Here is a 20,887-nt window from a genome sequence, read left to right on the forward strand (position 1 = left end):
TGCTCGACTGTGCACTAACACAACCGATCTCAGGGTCACTGCTTTTTTTAGGCAAAGTAGGGTATGTGCGTGACATTACTCATGCCAATGAAAATGGCTGTCTTTCACGCTGGCACGCTGTAATTTATTCCGATAAACATTGATAAAGTTTCCTCATTTAGATGCTTCAGCATTTTAAAGCGGCCTGCATATTGTGCTATAGGAGCTGCGCATTAATGAAGGGCACTGGAGGAGACGACACTCAAGGTTGTCTCTGAGTCAGAGAAAACCACACAAGCCCCCTGGGAGCTTATAACAAATGGTGCAAAATGACACAACTAGTTCCTCGTCTAGTTGTCTTGGTCAGAGTTTCACAGTGACATGGTCAGGTATGGGCATGAATACACAAAAATAGTATTTTAATATAAAATACAACATGGCCCAAACATAAATATATGATATAAACTAAACAGCAACCAGCAAACAAATGTGTAGCAACAGAAATAAGCTAACTTACTGAAGCCGTAATTCATTGTAATCTGCATGCATAATCACATGCTCATTTGCTCTGTGCATAATAGTTTGTATATATTTGTATATTCAGGCTACATATGGATACATAGTATTCATACCTCCACACCCTTTTTTCCAGCTCTTTATTATATGTAGTACTTTTTAACGTTATTATTCTTTATTCTATTTATTGTTTAATGTATTTTTCTCTCTAAGTGTAATACTTGTTAACAGCCTGTGTGTGTGTGTGATACATGTCATAACTGTGTTGCTCTTAAAAAGTAAAATTCCTCATATGTATAACATACTTCGCGAAATAAAGAGATTCTGATTCTGATTCTGCTCTGGCTGCGCCAACCTCTGAAATGGGCGGAAATACTAATGTTAGCAGTGTCTAAGCATGGCCATTCCTTCCCCATTGGCTCTAAATGAACAAATAAACGATAAGGACTGCACACTCAGTCAGTCAGGAGACTGTGGTATGATATTCCAATGAATTTATGCTGCATTCCATTTGAACTAGGAGTTCCAAACAAAAAGATTTAACTGGAACACCCACAAAAGCCCCCACACCACTGTCGCCAAACACAGCTGTGTGGTACTGTACTGTGGTAAGTATAGTAGCATAATTATGTTCAGTTTCCTGTTTTTGCTGTTTATGGTGGTTTATTAGCCAATACTACTAACTACTTGCTAAGTTAGCATCAAGTTAAGCGCAGCTTAAACACCGGGTTTAGAAAAATACTAACAGTATTTGTTAGTATTGTCCACCCCACACTAAAGACTTTGACACATTTACATATGTATATGTATAATACCTCTAGCACTGTTCTACCTCATAACCTCATTCTCACTGCCCCACTGTTGTGCTCATATTCAAATGAGTCTCAAACAAGCCCATCTAGGCCGAATTTAGCTCTTACTGCTCTGGGTCTTAAATCTCTGAAAGATTAAAGCTCCTCTCTAAAACTTCCACTTGAAGGTTTCACTTTGAAAGGGATAATTCTACTGGAGAATCAGAAGAGCAGAAGGGCTGCAGAATCTCATCTACGTATTTGAGTTTTCCATTAAGTCTATGTTTTTTCGCAGCACTTGAAACTGTGTCAGAACAGGGGGCAGCAGTGACTAAAACAAAGTGACAGGCAATTAATAAAGCCTTGTTTTCCCTTCCTTTAGCCCTGTGGGTTATGTGTGAGCTGTGAAGGGAGATAATATTGCAGTGGTCGGGGTTATTGATCCTGCCTACTGAATGAATATGACACTAAGAAAACTGCAGGTGTAAGGTAAAGTGGTTCAGTGTGATACAAAAGTGTCTATTTAGTTGTTGCTGAGTCACCATGTGACAGTGTAGTTAATCCTCAGTGGAGATGGCAGTGACTGTAAACACTTAGTATATGTCTCTTATAAAGAATTGTAGCTAACAATCACTGGAAGTCAATAGTCCCCAGATGTCTTTCTTCTGTAAATACAATCCCCATCACTCCACTCGATTCCCTCACAATCAGGAATTGTGGACATGTATTAACGGAAAAGAAGTTGGGTAACTATTGAGTTCTAGTGTGTGCTAATAACGGTAGTCTCGAGAGTTTCAGCACTAAAGAAACAAAATGTGGACACTAAACATGTTTGGCTTATCCATTACATTTGGGTTAATCAGAAATCCTTCCGGAATACCTTTGAAATAAGTGGCTACTCAGTGATTTTTTATACAAAAGTAAAGAGTGGTAAAAGTTGCTTAAAAATAAATGAAATAAGGCTGTCGAAAAAGGAGCTTGGACATGAAGTCACAGCAGAACCAATTTCCTGTTGTTGGTTTGATGAAGACATTGGGCCTCATACGTGAAATGCGAGCAGAAAGAATGCCCACATTCACTCAAGTGTCTCAAAATTTACTACAGCTCCTGACCACGTGTAACATATGTGAAACATCTGAATAACACAAAAGTGTCATCTGACATGACTGACTTATAAGCAGCTCCACCGCACCAGCTAACAGACGCCTTGACAGGGGACAGGGCAGCATCCAGCCACATGGAGAGAACACAGCCCAACTAAGCTCAGGAAGGTTCATTTTACTTTTTAAAAGTAAAATATACTAATTAATATACTAATTAATATTTTTCAAGTCAAGAATATTTTAGGAATCTTCTAGTAAAGCAAAAAAAACTTTTAATAAAAGCTTATACTAGAATCATCCATTAAAAGTTTGTAAGGTAGCTAAAGGTAGCTCTTCTACGCTTAGTAAATAGACTCATCAGTGTTCTCTGTGGGTGGAATGCTCAGTTTATAGTGTCCTGCAGCTTCACGTTCCAAAACCAGAGAATATGAAAAAAGTTCACTCCATATTGGGGGAGTTGGAAAGGTTGTACTACCTCCGTAAAATGAATTTTTGCAGGGTGGTATGTCTGAGGAACTGAAAACAGAAAAATCAACCATGTTGCAAAAAGAAACATCATTGAATTCCTGCATCATTGAAGTCCTACATGTCACTGACTGTGAATAAGAATGGTAGCCTAACTAGAATTCAATTAATGGTCGAAAACATTTAATAGAAGCTTATACTAGAATCATCCATTAAAAGTTTGTAAGGTAGCTAAAGGTAGCTCTTCTACGCTACTGCTCCAAAGGACCTTCTTGGCGACTTTATTTTTCAGAGTGAACTCTTCTAAAGTTCTGGGCTGAGGGACCCTGTCTGTACAAGTCTGGGTGGTACACTGTCTAGGTTGACAAATGCATCCCAATCAATCACTGCTATCAGCTCTGACAGAGGCTGGAGATATAACTATATTTTATTGAACTGTACAGAGGAGCACTTAATCCAGCCTAGTTGAGAGTATCGACCCTCAGTCAATACCTATGCGCCACTCATGGCTTTGGAAGACGACTTATAGATCTCTCTCACTCCAGTAGAGTTTTGATGCACTTATAGTCCACAGTAGACAGCTGCTTAAGTCTCTACTATTCCTCTCTTTTAAAATCTGTTTTGGTTTTCCTAGCCAGACAGATTCCTGTGGCCACCCTGCTATGAAATACAGGGACAGGTTTTTAATGAACCATCAGAAAAATGAATACGACAAAAGCACAAACTTTATTTAAAGCTGATATTATCTACAGTTGTTTGACTGTGAAATGTTGAGTATGTTTCAAACTATACCTAAAAGTGGGCAATGCGACAAAAATCTACTAACCAATACTTCACAATACTTCAAAATACTGTGTGATATGTAACACAATGTTGCCTGAGATTTCTAAAAGTTTTAACCGCAACGTAGTAACAAGAGTAAATGCTGCTATCAAACTAGGAGGCATTAAGGAAGCCTCTGGGCCTGCTAGGCCTTCAGAGAATCTCAATGATGTATGTCTACAATTTGTCTTTCCAATTTAATATAATGGAGTCATGCTTAATATAAAATTTTGTAAGATTACAGTACTAGGATTGAAATTGTGAAGCGCTGACCACAAATAGCTCATTATTGGGGAATTGAAGTAAATACTATCCACTCCAAAGGATCTATTGAAATGTTTATTGGGTTAGGTTGTCCATTTAACAAGAATGCTGCATATATAATACTGCAACATAACACAATACTGCATGTATTATACTTATACTGTGAAAGTGTGAAAGGCCTCATTGACTACTACAAGAGTGCTATGTTGTGGCGGGCGTAAGACTTCAATAATCACACCAAACGTGTCAGATTAAATCAACATAATTAGGAACCAGAAATCACACCTCTCCTGGAAGCCGCGGGAGACTTACGCATATTGATAGTGGCTTTCTGTTGCCTGAAAATGATATACAATAACCCAAGACTTCTGAGACACAGAGAAAGAGAGAGCAAGACAGTGACACAGAGAGCATAGGTCAATCAGTAAATAGACTCATCAGTGTTCTCTGTGGGCAGAATGTTCAGTTTATAGTGTCCTGCAGCTTCACGTTCCAAAACCAGAGAATATGAAAAAAGTTGGGGGAGTTGGAAGGATTGTACTAACTCCCTGAAATGAATTTTTGCAGGGTGGTATGTCTGAGGAACTGACAGAAAAATCAACCATGTTGTAATTTACAATGGGTGGAAACTCTTCGGTGTAAAGAAACATCATTGAATTCCTGCATCACTGTAGTCCTACATGTCACTGACTGTGAATGAGAATGGTAGACTAACTAGGAATCAGTTAATGGTCAGAAACAATCACAAGAGCTCTGTGAAACAGCTCTTTACTGAACAAGGCAATGCAACGTGTTTTAAAAGATGTGCTATTGCTATGTGCTAAGCATCAACCCAAACATGGATTGTCTTTCCCAAACTTTAAATGTCCATCCAAAAAAACTAAAAAGTACACTGCCTTTAGCTTAGTGCTAATTTACTACTAGAATTCCATAGAGGAGCTAGGACACACTGGCATTATTGCAGAGGTGGTTTTCCCTTTTTTTAGTTCTGACATTTGTGACCTTAACTACAGGACTAGGTCTAATAGTCATGGTTTACCATTGCATCACACTAAATCGTAACATTTACTGATTCTATATGCTTGGGAAAGGCACCCTTGATACCCATTGCTCAGCCCAGAGGTTACAATCCCATCCACAAAGGGCAAGTGTGGCTGCAGAATGGGTTTTACTCCAACCACACAGAACCACACATGATCAATTGATGAAGATGAAGACCAACCAATTAAGACAGGTAGAACCAGGTGTGCTCCAGCTTGTAAAAAATGAAAACCTGTAGCTACACAGGCCCTTTGCGGATAAGACTTGCGACCCCTAGGCTAGCCTAACAGTATTGTGGAGATAAGACTTCTAAAATCCTTGCTTCTCTTTTTATTCTTTTTTTAAGGCATACATCGAGCCCCGGGGGGGAACCACAAATCTGGGGTCACCAGTCAGCGAGCTTACCTCTGATTAGAAGGGTAGTCTCGAGCTAAACCCAAAGCAGCACTGAGATTTGGCTGAACCATGTGTTAGCTTGCCAATCCACAAATTCAGCTTTGCAGTTAGGCATGTCGTATCACCACATACACATACACACATGTTTAGTCATTGTGAAGATCCACATTTGAATATGCCTCCCTGTTCTCTCATTTGCGATTTAATTGTTTACAAGAGCAGCAATAATTGCAACTATTACCCACAATAATTGCAACTATAATGGGCAAGCATAAAGAAAGGATGTCTTAGCATAAGGCTGTTACTTTAAATGCTCTCTCTGCCTCATAGAGCACTGAAGCTATTTTGTTAGTTTTGACTTACCAGAAAGGCTTTCATCTTCTTCATTACAGTTCTGTTTTCTGTGTTTTTTTTCTTTTTTTGCAGAATTGTTTTAATTTGGCTACATTGGAGGGTTTTCAAGCATGAACCACCCGTATAAAGTCTTGCCAAAGCATCTTAGTACAATTCAAAGCAGAACTTTGATTCGACCACCAACTTCAATTTGGTTTCTTTTGAGCCATTCAGAAGTGGACTTGCTTGTGTTCTACGGATCATTGTCCTGATGCATAACCCAACTGCGCCTTAGCTTTAGGTCACAAACTGAAGAGCATATATTCCCCCATATATTTTCTGATAGAGAGCAGAATTCACAGTTCCATCAAGTCATTCAGGTCCTGCAGAAGCAAAGCAGCCCCAGACCATTGAACTACCACCACCATGTTTGAGTGTTGGTTTAGTGATCTCATGGTGCAATGCAGTGTTAGCTTTATGGCAGATATATAATGGAACCCATGACTTCTAATAGGTTCCATCTTTGAATCCTTCCACAAAATATTATCACAAATGCCTTGGGGGTCATTATCTGCACTGGTGCATGATGCAACTATATGCATTTCAGCAGAGTGCCAATGCATACATCTAGAGCCATGGCCACTCAGCGAACATTTGAATGCTTGTTAGACGATCCACATTTTTGCTCTTTCCTTTAGTGTGGGAGCAAGAATCTGGACCATCTGTGATCCCTGAGGACTGGTTTGAGTTATATTTACAGGATAACCTAAGCTACAATTTACTATTCAGTCAGCTCAGAATACAACATCCAAATCTTAAACAAATGGGTTCATATGTATTCAAACATGTGCACAATGCCAGGATACACGTTCCCATCCAAAACTCTACTGGAATGAAACAATGGAATGTCCCCTGAATACACTGTTGAACCAAAATGACATCTAATTTTCTAAACTACATGAGCTGCTCACATTAGCTTTAGTTGTATGCCCTTTTGTAATTTGGTTCTGGAACTTCAATATACATGGGCACACTAAAGTGATTTTTCTCCTTTGGCCTTTTTATTGCTGTCTCAAGTACTTTGGTTTACTGGCATCTTTGATGATAGACCCACTGAATGTTAATTCTGCTAAAATCCCTTAGAAAACTGGCATTTTAAGTTCACTGCATCACACTACTCCTTTATAAATGGAGCCATCACTAATACCCCCCCCCCCCCCAAAAAAAAAAAAAACAGGGTAAGCGTACATAGCACAAGACAGTGATTCTAGCAGCATAAATGGTGTTAGAAAGATAAATCTCCCATATAGTAATAGTGACCTTAATTGAAATGTTTTGTCATTTTAAATCAAGTTAAACATCTTTAAAAGCAAAAGAGTCAGGGTGTGCTACGCTTTAAGCTAAGCTTGTCCCGTTCCAAAATAGCTCTTATTGATTAAAACATTTAGGAAGTTTTATGAGGTAAAGAGCAAATAACAAGTACAGAACCTCTAAAATCTACATTTATTATTTCATTCACAGGTGAGGGTCATGTAGTATTAACTAGACTTGACTATGAACATTTAAGAGAATCTGTCAGTGCTTGGGTGTGTGTGGAAAGTGCTTTTATTATTTTTAAAATGAAACATCAGATGGCTTGTACAGTTAAAGCTTGCATGTTTTAAATATTTAAATATTTGCTTTCATCCCACTGTCTTTTACCCTACTGTCCGTGCTGTATACTAGGCTAATTATGCATCCCATTATTAAATGGATTTATGTACTGTATCTTACATTATCTTACAATATCTTACAGAAATTATTTGTTATCAAATAATTTGTAATTTGTAATGAAATTGTACGTTGCTTTAATATGAACAAACAAGATTGGTTATATCTGTCAAATGATACTTTTTCTTGTTTGATGTCACACTGATACGATCTGGTTTTTAGAGAACTGTGCCCTTTAAGATCTTTAAAATATGAGCAATCTACAACTACTGAGCATTAATAAACTTAAAATATATGGTCTTATTGATTGAAACTGTCAAGATTGAACTCTTGACATTTTCCCACAGCCAACATCCAAGTTATACTATTCATAGTCTATAATATTAATCTATTGATATATAGTTTCAAAGTTTGAAACTAATGCTGTCAATGTTAATGCTTTAATGCATGAAATTAATCTGCAAACTTTAATCTGTTAAACTTTAAACACTTTAAACACAATTAATAATTTTACCAAGTTTGGCCCCAACGTCCTCTTGTAGGTCTCTCTGTTTACAGAGCCTAGTGACGTAACAGGGGTTTTATTTAGCGATGTAAACACAGGGTCACTACTGTTGAGCTCAGAGAGTAGATTACACTTTAATTATGCTGACGTATGGATTAAATCTCATAACTAATTCTCATTCTCTTACCCCTCCCTCATCCCTCTCTCTCTCTCTCTCTCTCTCTCTCACACACACACATGCACACACACACAGCTGTTCCTCTCTTAGCTCGCTTAATCCGGCCCAATGAGAAGAAGCCCAATGAAAGTTGATAAAGCATTTCCTCTATTAAAGCTTCTGTGTCCAAGCTTTGTCGTTTTTGAGGCTAAAGTTCTCAGGAGATATTATAAGAAAACAAATTCCTCTAGAGAGATTATTAGGCACAACTAGCATTTTAACAGAACAGTGTTGGGATTCAGGCGATAAAACATTTGAATCGGTTGACACTGCTATTAGAAACAGTAAACTCCCAAACTCCCACAGCAAAATTAACAGTTAAACATCAAAAGTCAGTTTATGGGACTCCTCTTTTGGTCAAAGTTGTCAGCCAGCTTTCAAAATGGATTATAGGATATGTGAACACGTGGACAGCCCTATCTTATAAGCCTAACCCTAACCCTAGTATGCAATTATCTGATATAGTAACAAACACATTATGAGATATCAATTAAGACTTTATACTATTTTTGATACTATTTTAAACTATAATTTGAGTGATTTAGGAAAGATTTAAGTGTGCTTAATGGGTAGGTTTACCCTATATGATTTAGCAACCTCTCTCTCTCCCCATCACATCTCTCACAGAAAATATATCAATTTAATCCTGACCTCATCTCCCTTCTCAAAGCCTGTGTAAATGCCTAATCCTTTCTCCTACCTAATAAACGCATCTTTAGCCCCTAAAAGATCTGCCCCGCTTGCTTTGAAACTGCTGCTGTCACACCTATCCTTAAGAAACCCTGGTATTGATATACCTCATAATGTATTGTACCGCACTGTATGTGTTGTAATGGAGTATATACTAATGAGTGGTTAATTAGGAATGCTACAGTAATGCTGGGTAAGACCTCCTTTTGTTCTCAAAACAGCCGCAGTTCTTCATGCACAGATTCCAAAAGATTCCAAAAGAAAACATATCTTTGAGACTCAGTTTGAGATGATTAGCCATTAAAAGATGGGTTTATTGTGCCCATAGGGCATGGACATTGTCAGCTGCTGACACAAGGCAGGCTGGGTCTATAAATCCATGCTGTTTGTGCCAAATTCTGACCTTACCATCAATGAGCCTCAGCAGAAATCAAGATTCATCAGACCAAACTTCCAAACTTTTCCAGTCTTCTAGTTTTGATGAGCTTGTGTCCACTGCAGCCTCAGCCTTCTGTTCTTTGCTGACAGAAGTAGAACCCAAAGTGGTCTTCTGCTGTTGTAGACCATCCGCCTCAAAGTGCTATGCATGCTGAGCTGCTTTTCTGCTTTTCAGAATTGTACAGAGTGCTTATCTCTGAGCTGCTGTAGCCTTTCTGTCAGCTCCAACCAGTCTGGCCATTGTGTGCTCTCTCATCAATGAGGCATATCCATCCATAGAACTGCCACTCAACTGGATGTTTTTTCTTTAATACACCCATTCTGAGTAAATATTAGAGACTGTTGTGCTGAAACTCCCAGGAGATCAGCAGTTATAGAAATACTCAAACCAGCTCATCTGATGTCTGCAATCATGCCATGCTCAAAATCTCTGAAATCACATTTTTCATCATTCTAATGATTGTTGTGAACATTACCTGAAGCTGCTGCCCAGTGTCTGCATGACTTTATGCACTGCACAGCTGCCACAGGACTGGCTGATTATAAAAATGAGTAGCAGTAGTATACAGGTGTTCCTGTTAAAATGTTGTGTCTTCCATACAGATCGATGTTCTTTGCTTCCAGAATTCTTATAGCACCTAATACCAGACTAATGGTTATTTCAGTGCTATGGTCTCCATAATGCTCAATAATGGTCTCAATAATGTGTTCTTTTAAACCTAACACTTTCATGGTTAGTACTAGCTTTCCACCTCATGATATCTGCTAAACCATATACAGCAGATTCACTATGGTTCTATTGACCTTGTATCGTCTGTTGTTCTTTACTGAAAGTCTAATGCTGATGCTGTCTGAAGTGACCTTGCATTTGAGACACTATACTATTCACATGCAGCACTGTCTGGAACGCAGCTGGTTTGTGTAATGTCTCTGGGCATTACTGGGGAGAATCCGGAGAATGAGGCTCTACTGATAGGAGAAACAAGACGTGACCTGTGCTCTGACCACAGATGTGAGTTAGCCGAAGGTCAAGGAGTTTGACCCCAGCTGCCCACTTCACCACAAGTAAGGTCATCCATGCACAGATTCATCCTGCCACACTGAACCTTAGCCCCAATGCTATTCATCAGGTGAGAGCGAGCGACTGCACAGCGAGAGCAAAAAGACAAAAAGCTTTCAGTGGGGGATTATTAAAAGGAACAAATCCCCCTCTATCTTCTGAAGGATGAATAATGGAAATGGTTTAAATCCGGTTTAACTTTCTTGACAATCCATAGAGGAGCCGCAGCTCTGAGATTTCGATCCCAAGGTCTTCTGGAGGCCTCGGAAAAGAGCTTGTTCAGGCTTCAGAAAAGTTTCCAGATCAGAGGAATGGTTAACCTGGGTCTTTACGACATAGACGTGACCATTCAAATGAATGAGCCCATCAGCAGCGCTGGGAATGCAAAGTGGCCCTCGCATTGTCTGCGCTAAACATTATTTTTGTCTATCAGCAGGAGGATGAGGCTGCTTTAATTAAGTTAAGAGTCGCTTGAGAGACAGTTTAACAGGAGGGCATTAAAGAATACCATAAACAAACAAAGGGAGAAGACAGATAATCCATAAGCAATTAATTAAGGGAGGAACTCTGCAGCTTCCTTACATATCAGTCACTTTGAATAATTGCAGCAAAGCAGAGAGGAGGAGAGAGGTATTTATATACTGTCCTGGGCTAACAGGTCAGTGCAAGGAAAGGGGGAATGGAACGCATGCAGAGAGAAAGGGGCAGAAATCAAGAGAGATTGAGATAGATTGAGAGAGAGTAAGAGGAAGAGAACAAGCTTGAGATAGAGAAACACTGAGATAGACTGAGATAGGGAGATTGAGACCGCTCAAGAGAGAAAGATCAAGGTTGAGAGGGAGATTGAGACAGATCGAGAGAGAGAGAGTGAGATTAGGACAGCTTGAGCAAGAGATTGAGACAGGTCGAGAGAGGTCGAGAGAGATCGAGATGGGTCGAGAGAGAGAGAGGAAGACAGACAGAGATGAAGGTAGAGAACAAGATAGAGATTAAGAGAGATCAAGATGGAGAGAGCATAAAAAAGAGATTGAGATCGAGATAGGTTGAGAGAGATTGAGATAGGTCACAGGAGATAGATCAAGACAGTTTGAGAGAGGATGGTTGAGACAGCTCGAGAGATAGATACAGAAAGAGAGAGAGAGAGGTCGAGACAGCTTGAGAGAGAAAGATCAAGACTGCATGAGAGAGAAAGAGAGATCAAGACATCTTGAGAGAGAAAGATCAAGACAGCTTGAGAGAGAAAGAGAGATCAAGACATCTTGAGAGAGAAAGATCAAGACAGCTTGAGAGAGAAAGAGAGATTGAGGCAGCTTGAGAGAGAAAGATCGAAGGTTGAGAGAGATGGAGAGAGAATGAAAAAAAAGAGGTGAGGGAAGATCGAGACAGGTTGAGAGAGAGATCAAGGCAGCCTAAGAGAGAAAGATTGAGACAGCTTGAGAAAGAGAGAGAGAGAGAGAGAGAGATTAGGACAGAGAGAGTTCAAGATGGAGAGACAATGAAAAAAAGAGATGAGGGAAGATCGAGACAAGTCGAGAGAGAGATCAAGATAAAGATCAAGACAGTTTGAGAGAGAAAGATTAGGACAGCTCGAGATCGAGAGAGAGAGAGAGAGAGAGAGAGAGAGAGAGATTGAGACAGCTTGAGAGTTCAATATAGAGAAAAAGAGAGAGACTGGGAGAGAGACTGAGATGGAGACAATATGAAACAGAGTTGAGGGACAGAGAAGGAGCATGATTTCATGAGAAGAAAGTAGAAAATAGAGGGAGTATGAGCTAGATATAAAGAAGCCGACAGAAAGAGAGCTACGCTCTTAAAATGCGTAGAGTTTCTTTGGAATGGTGGAAAGCATTTTGTAGATGTCCTATATAAGCATTATTTAAACAGGTTCTATATGACAAAGGTTTCACTATTAATGCAAAGGACCTTATTTCATTACTATATAGAACAAAGAGGAGAATCATTATATATGCACAAATGTACCCAAAACCCCTTTGCTCCACTGCCCCTTTCTTCTGTAGGCTGCTGAATATGTTGGCTGTGCTTCTGTATGCCCAATTACCCCATTTCCCAAATATATTAGGCAACCTTTCGGGAGGTCAGGAGGGTAATGACTGTTGAATGTTTTATGAAGAGCTTCAGACATTGTCATAAGGATAAAGGTGATTCCAGCAAGGAGAAACTCAATCACCCAAAGCCAAAATTTGTGCTCAGTTAGATCATACACAAGCTAATCCATCAGTCAGGTCATAACAACGTATTCATTCTGGATGGATATAATATACTGACGTGATATTCTGTATTTTAAAAGCGAAGAAGGAAACAACAACAAACAGAATGAGGAAGCATGTGTGTGTGTATCAACTATCAAGTCAAATAGCTGGTTAGCTTTCCAGAAAGAACATAGAAAGGTCCTTATCTACAGTCATTGGTACTTTTATGAGGAATATCTATAATATAGGTGCATTTTGTAGGCTTAGAATTACAGATTTCAGCCCATCTGTTGCTGCAGTTTATAAGGCCACTAATACTCCTGTCCACTAATGGAAAAGGGTCCACCACAGGACCGGTGCTGACCAGATTTTATTTGGAAGGAAGGAAAGGAAAGAGAAGCACGCTTTGTCACCAGTGCACAGCAGCATTTAACTCATTAGAGGCAGTAAACACACACAAACGTAGTGAGTGTACAGGTGAGGTGAGAACGCACACTTAAAAAATGAGGGGGTTGCCTGGGTATCTGCGCTGCAAGAGGGAAAACAGGAGCCATGCCACATTGCGCAGAAGATGGGGGAGAGGCTTCCAGTTCTAACACTTTAGGCCACATCTGCTCCAATACGTTAAGCAGTGAAATGCAGCCCTCCACAAAGCAAATGATGCAGTTGAGATTTCCACATTTAGGGAATTCTCAACGGTCAATGAAGACTCAGCCTCTCTCTGGTTGAAGCACTTTGTGATCATGGTATCACTCTTGCCAGGTACATTAATGTTGGATGGTGGATCAGTCTTAGCACAGTAGATGACCCCTACTTGATAGATGGCCATGGTAAAATGGCAAGTAAGTGTAAAAACAAGGTAATAAACTGCAACAGTGTAGTGCAGAGTTCAAGACTAAGGCCCAGACAGGAGGGTTTTAAGCAGTAAATTGCAATAACAATAGTGACATCACAAAGTCCTCAAACCTGAATCTCCACTCCATAGCCCATGTAGACCGTCACAATGTAGATGCAGTCAACATTTGAGTAGTACCAGCTGCTTGGTGGTGGCGTCTCTATGTAGCCCCCTGGCGCTGTGAAATTGGTGCTGCACGGCACTGTGGCAAGCAGGAAAACAGACAGAACAGAGAGAAAAAACAGAAGAACACATGAGAAGCTGAGACTCCTCCGCATTCCCTCCATCCCACTGCGGCCCCGATACCTTCCCATCTTAATTATCTTTGCAGGGTTTCTCATTTTCTGCAGGCTCAAAACTGACTATTTGTCTCTCTTGCTGTGTGTGTGTGTGTGTGTGTGTGTATGTGTGTGTCAGAAATAGCTCAGGTGTGTAAGAATTTTCTTGGTGGCCTTGAGGTCTTTCTGCTTCACTGCCCCTTTTATCTGCCTCTTGAGTTAAGAGTTGCTGCCCGCAAGATGGATTCCCTGTGGAGCTTAAAGCTATATGGCCCAGGCCAACACCACATAACTCCATATAACCTGACCACAGCACTGCCCAGTGTGGACAAAGAGTGGGTTGTCAGCCTCCCAGTCGCCATGCGCTCAGTGGCCCTTACGCATCAAAGCTGTGCACAGTCAAATCCGATCTCTGCCGTTGGCATGGCGACAACCAAGATAACAGATTGGTTGTGTCCTGGCAGCTAGAACTTTTTAATAAACATCAAAAGGACTGTTTGTCTTTGTCACATGTGGTGCTGCATTTCCAAAAGCAGCTCATAGCAGCTCAGACTGTGGTGTGGAGATCAGAGCTGTGTAAAAAACTTGAGGACATTCTGCACATTTTATTCACAGTGCAGTAGACATAATAGCCACATAATGCACTTAGAAATAGCATTATTAAAGGTGCCCAAGAATGAATCATTTTTTATAGTTAAACAGCGATGGAATTGATGTGCCATGAACCTCAAACACTGTTGTTGTTTCCTTGAAAACAGAGCTGGAAAACAAGCCAATTCCAAAACCTCAAACTGTTACCTAACAGTCTTTTATTTACACCCTACACAGTTTACATTTACAGCCTGCCAAATAATGAAAATCTTTTGAGGCAAAACACAACGGATAGCTGGGGAGAACATGGAAGCATGGCTAAAAAGGCTAAAAGCTAAAGCTAGCTTGACTGGAGAAAGGCTGACAGTGTGCTGTGGGTATCTGCGGTGCAAGAGGGAAAACAGGAGCCACCCCACACTGCACAGAAGATGGGGGAGAGGCTAAAAAAATGGTAGGCCAAAAGGTTGACCGGAGGGCCGCAAAAAGAGAACACCTGAGAGGACAGTGACACTGACCAGTAAGACGTGAGAATAATTACTATATTTAGAGTGTTAGAGTGCTTGGGGAAGCACGGGCCAGGCTAGACTATGCTCTGTGGCTACCATTACCACTGCGGTGGTGTAAAACAGCCAATAAAAGCAGAGCTTTTAAAACATGCAATGCTTTCAGGTAAATTCGATTGAGGATAAAAGTCATTAGCAAATGATATGTAAAGAAGTGATTTGACTGTTCCCACACAGTTGCTGATTCATCACTAGTGCTTAACTGTCCATTTCATAACTCAGATGCAGAGGAGTTCGTCCCTCATTACGAGTGCTCAATTCTGCACTTTTCTCTGCACAGTTTTGGTGAATTGGGGCTGATGTTTCCACTCTTTTAAAAATAAAAGGGGCTGAAAAGAGTTCACTGGAGCAATGCCATGGTAGAAAGGCTAAGAGGTTTTTTTTTGAAGAATCAGCTGATAAAAGGTTCTTTGGAGAACCAAAATAAGTTCTTCTATGGCAGAGCTCCAAAGAACCCTGTATGGCATCATTATAAGACATTATTATACAAGTCCACTGTAATAAGCATGCCTTATAGATGGTCACCTTTAACTGACATTCACCTAAACGTCTGAACATCAACTTGAACGGAATGTGGCTTTGGGATCAGATTGTGTTAGCAGTTCTGTTAGCTGATGCGGCAGAGCTGGGGACGCAGCAAGTCGGCTGCCCAGCAATGTCGCATTGGCAGTAGTTTAAAGAGAGGCTGTGGCTAGCTTTGCATGTATCAGGGGAGACATGTGAAGTCCTTACTCTCCTAGCTACAAGCGGGTGGGTAAATTGGAGGTACCAAATTGGAAGAAAAAGGGACAAAATTAAAATTTCGAACTAAACCTAAACCAAAACTCTCACCTAAAACTAACCCTGACCCTAACACTCTAGCTACTCAACTGACCTTCACCAATAATAACCTGTAGAAGCTTCTGTGGACAGTTCTCAAAATAAGGTGCAACTGCTCATATATATGGACGGGGGGATGGGGGACATTTTACATTCATTGGTTTTACATTCAGTTGAAATGAGAAGACGTGGCTGAGTTATTGCCTCATAGTCTGCTTCCCTAGCTAATGGACCGTCAGATTCACACACTGTTTCAACAACTCAGGGCCTGGGTGCGGGCAAAGGAAGAATACTGATGTTACCCTGTTTAACGAATTCATGATCACTGTTTTGCTAGATATACAAAAACATTGCATGCACCACACTGGAAGACAATGGTAGCTACGCTCTGGTAGCTGGCATGTGTAGTTGGCATGGCGACACACCATCGTGATTTTTTTTTTTATTTCTTTAACATGATATAAAATGTGACGGCACATCTGATCTTCTGAATTTCTCGAAGAATCCCTCCTCCTTAACTTAACAATGGCCTAGTGCAGGCTACATAGACACCAGTGACCATGGTGGTATTACCTGGTGTCTGCATTGTGGTAATAATGGTGGTGGTGATAATAGTAGTTGTGGTGGTCTCATCATCCACTTCCCTAGCCTCTGACGATGCCACTGTGATGGTGTCGCTGGCCGAGGTGTGATGTTCTGCCTTGGTATTCAGTGTTTCCTCTTCTTCTCTGGTCACCAGGGTAGTCACAGCCTTGACCCCTTGTGTTGCTGCCGCATCGATGTGGCCAGGCTGCTCTCCAGGAACCGTCTGGCAGGGAGGTGGAGCTGAAGTGGGTATCATGGTGGTGGTCAGTGTCTCTGTGGTCATGGCTACAGATGGTTCCCTAAAGCTTGTTCTGTGGGTCTTCCTTCCAGCAGCTCCACTCAGATCAAGGCTACTAGCAGGCTGTGAACCAGCAGTGGGCGTAGCAGTGGGCACAGTGACAGCTACATCAGAGAACGGTGCTGCATCTTCGTGAGGAACCAGCTGTGTTGACGGACCCATGAAGAGATCTGACTCCACTCTCAACCTGTCCTGGCGGCGCGGGTCAGGCCGAGTAAAGGCTTTATATGGAGGGTGGTGGTTAAGGCCAGCGAATGGTGGGGCAGTAGTGACCAGGGGTGGGTCTCTGTTTGTCTCCTGCGTGCTGTGGAACACGTTCTGAGCGTCCTCTGCCTCCAGTGAACCTCCTCTCTGAGTAACCGCCACTTTTCCCTCCATGAAAGAACCTGAAGGAGACACAGAATAGACTGTATTATTGTTACAGCCACAGTTAAATCTTTTCAAGCACTCTGTGCAAACAGCTGGCATCCCACAGAAGATATTGTATGCTGCTCTCGGTTTTGTGAAAGAGCTCGTCTCTGGGTGTAAAACTTCTTTGAATAGGCTAGTTAAATTGGTGTAAACAAGGACTGAATTCACTGTAAAGATACCAACATTGACACAGCAGAATTGTACATGTAGGCTCCATTAGGTCAATTATAGTGCTATGACCACTCTGGGGTGAGAGCGGTGGCTTGACTGATCATCTGGTCAAGAACCTCCAAAAGGTCTGGTGAAGTTAAAGTAGTAAAAATTAGCATAGACATGTTTGTAGGGGGTAAAAATGTGCTGGCACCTTGCCACTTGTGAATCATGGGGGGTAAATCTGTTATGCTTTGGGGTTGCGTTGCTGCCAGTGGCTTTGGCAGTATTGCATGAACAGAGGGAGGAATAGATTCCACAAAATACCACCAAATCCTAGATTCAGATGTCAAACCGTTTGTTAAAAGGCTGAAGCTGAAAAAAAGAGTACTGATCCAAAACGCACCTCAAAATCCACCATGGACTATCCACCGTGGCCCTCACAGTCTCCTGGATCTAAACATGATAAAATATTTGTGGGCAGACCTTCAATAAGCTGTGCAAGCAAGACAGCGCAAAAATGTCTCCGAACTAAAAATCTAGACATCCCTAATGTTTCCTCCCAACACTGATGTATCCCAAGGAATGATTAACAGCTTAGAAGTATGTGGCTCTTCCCTACTTAGCTCAATGACACGTTATCCTAAGCTTTCAAGTCCTGGTGCTTTTAAAATTATGCTAGTGTGGATATCCCATGGACTGATTAACAGCTTAGAGGCTGGTCTTACTTTTGAGGTTAAATTTAGCTCAGTTACGGCTGTTATCCAGTGTTAAAGTGGTAACTATTGTTATTATTTTTTATATATTTATTTTATTTTATATGCTGGTTAAATGATTTAAATAAGTGTTGTAAAATTCTTTGAAGCTGTATTTTTTCTTTCTGTTCATGTACAGCACTGTGTAAGAAAGGTGCTATTCAAATGAACATGCCTTGCTTTTTGTCAATGTGCTTCTTTTATTAGAACCAAAGTCTCGTGTTGAGATGTGATTTTTTGCCCATTTGGGCACCCCTTCAGGTGCTGAGCGTTGATCATTAATATGCACTACTCATATTAAATAGCATTCATACTAAAGTTAACTTGATTGCACACTGAAAAATTACACTTAACCTATCTTAACAGTGTCTCAGGCTCTGTCTGAAATCTCAGACTTTCACAGCCATAACATTTTATTTGAAATGAATAATGCAGACCACACTTTCACATTTTAATTCACATTTAGACTTAATAATGTTCTTGCCAACATGCTGTTAAACATGTTCAACCTTACAACAGTTGCAATGAAAGAACACATCTGTGGGCGCAGCTTTGATAAGTCAATTAATAAAACTACATATTCATCAGGTGGGTGTTTTTTTTTTAATGAGCCAATCTGAAATAGTGACGAGAAAAATGGATCTCCCCCTCAAGCACCTGGTGAGATGTAATCAGACGCCCTTCAGGAAGCTGCAACGCGCCAGGGGAAGTGCTGATTCCTTCACAATGCTTCATTTCCACCCTAATAGTGCTCTCTTTCTCTCTCTCTTTCTCTCTCTCTCTCTCTCTCTCTCGCTTTCATTCTCTCTCCTCCTACTAATAACAATCTGCTTCAAACAATGGAGCTCATTGTATCAGCGATACGTTCCAGAGTGCACCTCCTTCAGCAGGCAGGGCAAATTGCTGCGCCCTGTGCGGGAATCCGAGACATTCCAAGAGAAAAGATAATCTCTCAAACCAAACGAAACTGACGGACTATTTTTCCCCTTCTTCATGCTAGGACGAGTCGAGAGGAGTGCCGTTTCTGCAGGAAGTGATGTGTGTTTTATGAGAGATTGACTCCTCTACACAGATAAAATCAAATCGACATCCGCTGTGTCAGTCATATCTATGCAAATGACACATGAAGGCTGTCAGGAAGGGGGAAAGCCCTCAATCTCTGTCATCTGTTTCCTTCACTGGAAGTTATAAGACGTACTGACGTATGGGGGCGACGAACAGAGTGAGCATCTAGTAATAAGAATTATCATAATGAGTCTTTTTTCAAACATTACAAACAATTACAATGAACAAAGAAATATTTTACTAGAAAATTATCCAGAAGACACTTATACATATATTATACGCATAGACTTCACTTCACGCATATTAATAACTGTATCAATGTATCAGTGTATCAGGCTTTGTTTCCAACTGTACAAAGGTACAATGTAAAATACTGTAACAACTTTGATTATAAAAAAATATGGAATATCATCATGCAAACTGCTAGCCCCTGACAGTTTATTAAAGATGTATGATTTGTACACTGTTAAAAGTGTTAAAAGATCCTAGAGAAACCTTTGGAGGTTCTTTCATTTGAAATAGTGGAGGAACCTTCTAATGTGCTTTGGGGAACCTTTATTTTGAGGAACATTTTTAGAAGTAAAGGGTTCTTTGATGTTTTCTCCACAGTTTCAAATTCAAGAACCTCCAAGTTTCTCTAGGATCTTCTTCTTTTAACAATGTACAAAGTATACATTCAAATTCCTCAAGGATATATATATATATATATATGGTGTTAAAATATGTAAAGCAGTAAGAATTTTACAAACATACTAATTCCCTGCGTTCTTCTAACCATATTCATCTACTTAACACATAAGTATTGTTACTGAAAACAACAGATTCTGACTGTTTACTTTGTTTATTTGTATTAATTTCAATGTTATGTAATGTTTTACAGGCAAAATTTTTTTTAAAAAAATCACTACCATTTGTTAAATAAGTAAAATAAATATAAACAGAATATGTGTGAAAAATCATGACACTGAAAAAAGCATGCAGATAACAATGAACTGGCAAAAAATGTGGCTTTACCATATCACAAAAAAACACCACTACAACTTTATTATATAATAGTAGAATTTATATCATACAATAATGTAATCTGATTATTGGGTCTTTTTTGGACTTTTTTGTCTAAGAACAAGCTTTTTCCACACTTTTTGCTAATGAGTCACAGCATTATTCTTTATGGTGCATCTGTTGGGTATTGATGGGTGAGTACTGAGTTGCTTGACATTGATTTGCTTACAAGTCATTTAGCTCTAAAAACCCTCCTGATTCGAGAAATGCCACAATTCAATAGAACAAGTCACTCCATTGGACAGAACAGTCGATAGACATTTCTGTGATTAGTTGGAACTCATTTCCTTGATTGCACTGTTTATAACTAGGAGTGCTCTATTTTTGATGCATTGAAAGGACCCCTAAATGCAATGTGTTAATTGCAGAACTTTCGGAATTAGCTAATTGTAGAGGCCAAAATGTAGGTAATGACTAAAATAGCTTGGTTGCACTATTGACAAATTAACCATGCTGTAAATAGAAGAATTACATGGATTTGTATTGGACATTGTAAGAAATACTGCCATTGGTTCATTTAGAGCAGTTTTTTCTTTCCTTATAATTGGATAATGTAAAAAAAAGGGCAGGGATTCAAGGTTTAAGAAACAAATGAGTCATCTGTGTTAGCTCATGTTAAAAGTCTTTACAATAAAGGGTCATGTGCCATTCTCTTCATTATAAACCAAATGCTGAACTTAACGTGTCTCCTATGACCCCCAACTACACTGAGTTCAGGATCAGGATTCCCGAACTAAAAGAAAGCATCAGACCCAGCATGCAAATACGAGGTGCTTTGAGGAAAAGCCGGGTTTGATTCGTGCCATTAGAACGCCTGCATTAGCAACAGTTCGGCTCCGCTGCACGTTCAAACATCTCTCAGTTCTCTGCTCTTC

The 20,887-nt window shown here is 40.2% G+C and overlaps 1 protein-coding gene across 2 annotated transcripts in view; it reads right to left on the bottom strand.

The window, feature by feature from the left end:
• The window catches only part of sez6b (seizure related 6 homolog b), a 251,581-nt gene that overhangs the window by 105,256 nt on the left and 125,438 nt on the right, over positions 1-20,887 (bottom strand). For both annotated transcript variants that reach the window (XM_072692028.1, XM_072692027.1), the window contains exons 2-3: positions 16,260-16,955; positions 13,507-13,637 (exon numbers count right to left, since the gene is read on the bottom strand). In XM_072692028.1, coding sequence (XP_072548129.1) covers positions 13,507-13,637; positions 16,260-16,955 — 827 coding nt within the window. The remainder of the gene's footprint in view (positions 1-13,506; positions 13,638-16,259; positions 16,956-20,887) is intronic.

The sequence above is a fragment of the Salminus brasiliensis genome, chromosome 11 (genome assembly GCF_030463535.1).
Source record: "Salminus brasiliensis chromosome 11, fSalBra1.hap2, whole genome shotgun sequence".
Taxonomy (NCBI): Eukaryota; Metazoa; Chordata; class Actinopteri; order Characiformes; family Bryconidae; genus Salminus; species Salminus brasiliensis.